Source organism: Sinocyclocheilus rhinocerous, unplaced genomic scaffold (assembly GCF_001515625.1).
Source record: "Sinocyclocheilus rhinocerous isolate Xijiao unplaced genomic scaffold, SAMN03320098_v1.1 scaffold225, whole genome shotgun sequence".
In the NCBI taxonomy this organism is placed as follows: domain Eukaryota; kingdom Metazoa; phylum Chordata; class Actinopteri; order Cypriniformes; family Cyprinidae; genus Sinocyclocheilus; species Sinocyclocheilus rhinocerous.
In genome coordinates this window covers 2,312,530-2,319,791 of record NW_015630532.1, presented here as the reverse complement: position 1 = coordinate 2,319,791, position 7,262 = coordinate 2,312,530, and the positions used below count along the sequence as shown (strand labels likewise).

At 36.1% G+C, this 7,262-nt stretch overlaps 1 protein-coding gene across 2 annotated transcripts; it reads right to left on the bottom strand.

Annotated features, from left to right (window-relative positions):
- Positions 1 to 626: 626 nt before the first annotated feature.
- LOC107740469 (tubulin polymerization-promoting protein family member 3-like) lies at positions 627 to 7,028 on the bottom strand. Of its 2 annotated transcripts, XM_016552923.1 has the most exons (5): positions 6,897 to 7,028; positions 4,685 to 5,043; positions 3,067 to 3,264; positions 2,683 to 2,836; positions 627 to 1,452 (listed from the first exon to the last, which is right to left on the bottom strand). In XM_016552923.1, exons 3-5 carry the CDS (start codon positions 3,252 to 3,254, stop codon positions 1,261 to 1,263), a joined length of 534 nt encoding a protein of 177 aa, XP_016408409.1. In that variant the 5' UTR covers positions 3,255 to 3,264; positions 4,685 to 5,043; positions 6,897 to 7,028; the 3' UTR covers positions 627 to 1,260. The 2 variants fall into 2 exon arrangements, with proteins under 2 accessions (XP_016408409.1, XP_016408408.1); XM_016552922.1 differs by lacking the exon at positions 4,685 to 5,043.
- Between the last annotated feature and the right edge of the window lie 234 nt (positions 7,029 to 7,262).

The window sequence follows — 7,262 nt, the reverse complement described above, 5'->3', positions numbered from 1 at the left end:
GTGTAATGCTGGATATGACAGTTAACAGCGTTTTTGACTTTGTTATTAGGTATCTGGTGTTATTTAACCACAGTTTTACTACTGTATTTTGGAGGTTGCTGTGGTTACACAGTGGCACATGTTTGTTAGGTTTATGAGAGGCAGCACAGGCAGGTGCAAAGAACTTCATTTTATGCGCAGAGTGCTGAATAAAGCAAAAAAGGGTTTCGACCTTTACAAAGCAAGAGACCTACAGTATAAATTTTTAACAATGTAAAATATTTTTGCTTGGCATATCATTTCATTAACAGCCTTCAGGGAACATCAGTTCATGGACCCCTAGTTGAAAGCCCTTAGTTTTACAGAATTAGCATGATGGATATGTTTAAGCATGCTGTAGAATGTGAAGCCAAACTAGTAGTTATAGTAATGATGCATAGTAGCTAGTAATTACACAGACACAATGTTTTTTGTTGTCTGTTTTAGTCTTGTACCTCACCAGAGAGGTTTTGCTGTTGCTGCAGGAAAAAAAATTGTTGTGTAGCCTATGTATTTTATTTGTTATTTAAAATAAACCAAAATAGGCCTACATAAACAAAACTTAAAATAAAACACACCAAAAGTTATTTAGTAATAGTTTATACAAAGGCAGTTTCCAGTTTCAGTTACACAGTAAGCTAACTTAAAGATATGACAATGAATTTTTGGAAATAATAACAGAAGGCTAATACACACATAAAGCTGGTTTACCATTATCCTTTGGAGAATGACATTTAAGTTTTAGCAATTAATATTGTTAGATTTTATTGACAGCAATTCTGTTAGTGCATCTATACACATGCTGGAGGAAATAAATCTCTTAAAAGGCTTCCTGTGTTCCGCTTGTCCCTCTCTGAAGCACTGTGATGATTAGATGCGCCTAGCTATTAAACAGCAACATAAAAACGGAAACAAAAACACTAATTATCTGTTTCCCCAACCAAAGAGCTGTCTTTGTGCTTCCTCTTTGAGATTTTCACCTGAAATCCTACATACAGCAGGGGCTGGTATCTGCATGAAAGGATTGAGACCAGTCCTCTATAACCCTTCTGTCAACTTTCTAACAAAAACCGACTGTAATACTTCTTTATCTTTAAAGACAAACATTTACAACACATCCTGTGTTACACTGCATAGTGGCTGTGTGATTTTACAGGTCAAGGTTCAAGTTTGGCTTTGGTCCAGACCTAAGTGCTGATGAAGATGAAGCTCAGAGCTTGCTGACATGGAGACAGTGGGGCCTTACTTGGCCTTCGTCTTCTCCTCGTAAGTCCCAGCGTCCTTGTAGGCACCTACGTAGCCTGTGTGCTCCACAATCTCCTCCCGCCCACCTTTTCCTTTGCCTTTCCCACTGTCATCAAAACGCTCCTTGTGTGAGCCCGTATATTTAGATGTGTCGGTTAACCGATCCACGGCACCAGTTTTTGCCACTTTCTAGAATGGTTAAACAAATATAACATACAAATGAGTGAGATATACATATATATATATATATAATAAAATATGGAACTAGAAATGTGCTTCAGCAAACCAAATAACATTTTTATTTAACCAGATGATCTGCACAAGGCTGTTGCAGCCTGCCTCAGCAGATCCTTTTTTGCATTGAATGAATTCCACATATACATCACATATTCTTGCAACTCCTTTTGAACTTTTAACTAGTTGCCAGGTTTGATTTATTGTTGTTTGATTTGTTACTGCCCTCTTGTGCTGAACCGACTGAGGAATGATGTAGTACCTTGTTAGCGTTTCTCAATCTTGCTTCTGGAGGTCCACCAACACTATTCATTTTAGGTGTCTCTCTTATTTGATGCATCCAAATGAGTTCATAAAAAACGCATGCAACTACAGATGAGTTGAATTGTGTGTTAGATACAGGAGACATCCAAACTGTGCAGTGTTGAAGGAGCTTCATGAGCAACAGTTTAAATATTCAGGCAATACCCTTCCATATTTCTGTCACATCTAAGATATTAGTTGCCTAGATATTATATGGAAGAAGTTGATGCAGCCTAGTAACTAGATGGATGATGTCATTAATATGGCAAACAAATAACCTTTATGTCTTCTTGCTTTTTTTTTTTTTAGGATTCTTCAGTGTTTTTTAAAGAAGTCTCTTATGCTCACCAAAACTGCATTTATTTGATTTAAAAATCACTATTATTGTGAAATATTATTAAAAATAACATTTAAATATTTAAATAACTGTTTATTTAAATACGCTGAATTTTTAGCATCCAGTCTTCAGTGTCACATGATCCTTCAGAAATCATCCTAATATGCTGATTTGGTGCTCAAGAAACATTTCTTATTATTGTCAATGCTGATTAGTATCTTTGTGAAACCACGATACAGTGAAACCGTGATTATTTTCCAGGATTCTCTGATGAACTGAAAGTTTAAAAGAACAGCATAACTTGATCATTGATCATAACTGATCAATCAATTTTTTCAGTTTCATTCATCCTTGCTGAATAAAAGCATTAATTTCTTTAAAAAAAAACTGACCCTAAACTTTTGATTGGTAGTCTATAACACTATTGTTTTGAAATGGCAATATTGATTTTGATGCCATCTTGCACAGTATAGTCACATTTATTTATATCAACATACATTCATGCAAAAATACCTCAAATTATTGTTTTCAAATGGTTGACTTACCGTTACACCAACGTTGGTGGGTTCTTTTCCCTCGATTAGCTTATATATAGACTGCAGTGCCTCTTCTTTGCTTTGATTTTTGAATCTCTTTGGGGCCAGTTCTTCTAGAGCTTTCTGGAACTCCTCATATGTTATGACCCGAGATGTCTTTGCTCTAAATAATATGATAAACATATCCTTTTCAGTATTTCTGTTACATTGCCAATACTGTACAGTTATGCTTTATACTTAATCTATGAAAATATTGTTAATATTTACAATATCTACTTGTATATTTTACATTTTATGGGGTTTATTTTGCATGCACAGTAATATATAGGCTATATATATATACATATATAAGATTTAAATAGTCTTCAGAACAAAAAATGCTGAAAAACTCACTTGACTTTTGTGAAGACAATATCTACATCAGTGCTGGTGACATTCTTGCTGTCAATAACTTTGCAATCTTTGCACAGTTTAGCCCAGTTTTTCCCATTCATCTCCTTTCCAGTGGCTTTGGTGTCACCATGAACAGCAAACTTCTTAAAGGCGCTCAGAAGCTCATCCATTTCTGTACTTTCTGCCATATTGGGTATTCTGCCAAACAAATAGTAAAACTATGACCTAATGGAACTATTTCTCAACAAAAAGAGGTGTATTAACTGACCAAATAAGACATCTGCAATAGTGGCATGATCAACTAGCATTACTGAAGCCTTAATGATGAAAGAGAAGAGAATACTGTGGTTCACTCAGAAAAGAAAGATTACACTGCATTATTATCTGATAGGAATCTCAGATGTGTATTATACAGTATACACAAATAACGTCTACAGTCTCAGGCTGTACAGATAAGGTTGAGCCCAGACAACAAAGCACCTTACGGTCTGATTTAGCAGTTCTGACTGATCTGCATTATCTAAATTGTCCTGTGATTTTGGCTTTGAAATATTTCACTAATGGTCTTCTTATTGTAGAGTTTTGGCAAACTTCTCAAGCAGGTCACCCTCTTTTCCATTATGTTTTGAATGGCCTGAATGAATAAAGAACCAGCCAAAAGTAACACATTTGGTGTGTGTATGGCAACAGAGCCTGGTTTAAAATGTAAGGGCTGTAAGGACTGAGCTAATGAGGTGATTATCAGCACTCAGCAGACTGCTAAATATTCACTTCGGAGCACTGCTCAACAGACAAAAACACATTTCCTAAACATTTTCAGATAGCCTTTTTAGTTTTACTATGAAAATCTCTTAACTATAAATATAAAGTTTAAAAAAAAATTATTTGAGAATACTGATGTTCACACTACAACTATAACAATAATGACAATACCATTTTCCAGTTTTTCTCCAGCTGATGAACGATAAAACAGCCACTGCCATCAGAATCCATCAGACTTTAAAAAAAACTAAAGCAACAGATGACATAACTGACAAAACTCTAATATAGTTAGCATTATAGTTATCTATATACAGTAGTTATTGTTCTTGGTGTAAACGACCTTAAGTAGGGCAGTTGGACTTAATAGATTTCATAGAAAATCATGTACTCTTTGATGGGCACTATGTTTTTTTAGCACTATGATTATGATTAGCACTATGATTCCATCCAGTTGGAGGATATAATACATATCTGATATTCTGAGCCAATTTTAGAACACATATTGTTTTCTTTCTTGTTCCGAACAAGTGAAAGTCTGGTAGTATGTGATTCCCAGTCGTTTAGTGTATGATTCCCAGTTTTTCCTCTGTAAACATTTACAAAGTTGGCAAGTGTAGGGTGCCTAGCGTTTTAAATCTGTTCCAATTTTAAATGCTGAGGAGTGTATTCCAGCCTTTACTGTCTTTCATTGATACCTTCTTTTGTATTAATACTATACTGAGAAAAGGGTCAGTAGAGACATTAATATGAATCAAATATTTGCTAATACCCATTCCAGCCTCAATCACGCTAATATGCAGGCATAAAATAACAAATATAAATGGGATAGTTGATGTAGAATGCATTATCTCTGTACTTGCAACTGCATTAATTCAAAGCTCAGTGGTTCTGTGGATGTGTTTGGATAACGCGGAATTTCAGAAGTGAGGCCGATTCTGTACTTTCTTGGTGTGTCTGCACAGTCCAGCCATTGTTGATGGAGGCGAGAGTAGGTGTGTGTATGGTCTGATGTATCTTGGAGTTATTGTGGAATGTTTCAAATGGATGTCAGAAGTTTGGCAGCCGATGGCTCATGGAGAGGTGATGAGTGTACAGCAGCAGTGGGTGGGCTTGCCCTGGCTTCAAATCTAACTCTTTCAGCCATCTGTAGTCTCCTCTGAGCTCACACACAATGGCTCAAGTGTTGCATCAAACAGTCTCTTCTGCTTACCAAGGCTGCATTTATTTGATCACAAATACAGTAAAAACAGTAATATTGTGAAATATTGCTACAGTTTAAAATAACTTTTCTATATTCACATTTTTGAAAATGTAACATATTCCTGTGATGGCAAAGCTCAATATTAAGCAACCATTACTCCAGACTTCAGTGTCACATGATCTTTCAGAAATCATTCTAATATGCTGATTTGCTGCTCAAGAAAAATTTCTTATTATAATCAATGTTGAAAACAGCGCTGCTTAGTGTTTTTGTGCAGCGACATTTTTCAGGATTCTTTGATGAATGTAAAGTTCAAATGAACAGCTTTTATTTGAAATAGAAATCTTTGGTAATATTATAAATATCTTTTCTGTCACATTTGATGAATTTAATGTGTCCTTGCTGAATGCAAAAGAAAAAAAAGTTATGCAGACAAGTTATTTCCTATTTGTTGAGGAGAATGAATCCAGACATTGTTGCACCATGTTGTAATAATGACTGGTTTGTCAAACAGTTCCTCAATCACTGAACCATTGAAATCATCTCATTTTATAAGTCGTCATGCTTAACATGTTGCATGTGTGTGCTGTGTATTTCCCTAATACAGTGTATGAGGGATCATGTGTGAGCTGCTGCTGAGGTTATTCCCACACAGGCGGCTGAATAAAGACATCATTGTGAGCATGGGCCTCACCCTTCTAACACACATGCAAAGGCAACCGTCCACATAAACACACACTGCCCACCTCCCAAGAGATCCCCTCACTCAGGACAAGACTTTGTGGAGGTGTCCATGGAAACCATTGTATTAAAGACGGAAACAGAGACACAAGTACCCACCCATCCAGACAAAACACACAAACAAACAGAAGACACATCATGTCCTGAAGATTTTATGAGCAGATCATAATCATATGTTTCAGCCCCAGAGTTTTATAGCTAAACCTTCTTTGTGGTCCTGCCCTGGGGATACCTGTATTCCCCACACAACATGTTTCTGTACACTTGCTCTGTATTTTATACTGAAGTATAATAGATTTTAATATATGATAATCACAAACCATAAAAAGTTACATGTTTTATAGATAACCTAATGGGTGTTTACTTTCTGATCAGACAGACAGCAGCTCTATAATTAACCTGATGATGTCAGCAGTGTTTTGTTCAACATTTATAATATGAATAATATGAATAGCATCCTTATGTGCCAATGTGCCGCTGGGAAAACATCATGCAGTATATTTAGCTTATGTATAATTGCAATCTAAATCATTTTAGTCAGTGGCAGTTGTAATTATCCAAAGTGAACATGATTTCATCTTTTGGCACTTGATGGCCCTTAGTCAGACTGCAGATGTTGCAGTTAGGACGTTACTGCTGTCTGTTGAAAACAGTAGATTTTAAATTATTTATTATTATTATTATAAAAAAAATTTTTTTGCAATTAAAACATGATCTTTTCTACCCATTTTGACTTTTTGTGTTGTACATTTATGACCAGTAGAAGGAGAGAAAAATACCAACAATAAAAAAGTAATGATGGATACTCCATTCAACACAGTGTCTCATAGCAATGAATGCAAATTTTAAATTTGTTTAGGTGCTAAATCAGTAGCATATGTCATCTTGTCTTGAAATTATGCCACTTTGTTAAGTCAATTTATGCACTGAATTCACACTTTACTGTGTAGCAATATTTATATACAGCATGTTTCAATATGCAAACCACAGCTGCTGATGCATGGTGTATTATGGGTCTATGATGTTATGTGTGCAAGCATATAGCTAATAAGATGAGTGCATGCATGCATGTGCATTTGTATATGAAGACATTCTCTCACATTAGTGTCAGTGAAATTGCTCTTACCTGTGCTACTGACTTCCAGCTGCTGGCAATCCACACAGATGCACGCACACACGCTCCTGGGTCTGCACAACTTCTGTCCCGTTCTGCTCTCTCTCTCTTTTCTCTGTCTCTCCTGTTACTCCCTTCTGAAATGGGCTTTAAAGGCTGAGGGCTTGTTATCATCTGTTTATTCCTGTATCTATGGAGACGTCCTGTTTAACATCAAGGCATGGCAATAAAAGAGAGAGAGGGAGAGTGTGTGTGTGTGTGTGTGTGTGTGTGTGAAAGAGAGAAAGAAAGAGAACCTACTCGAGTTATTGTGACCAGGGTCATTTATCAGTCGGGTTGAACTGGAGCTTGAGCATAGCAACATAGAGAAGCCAGAAA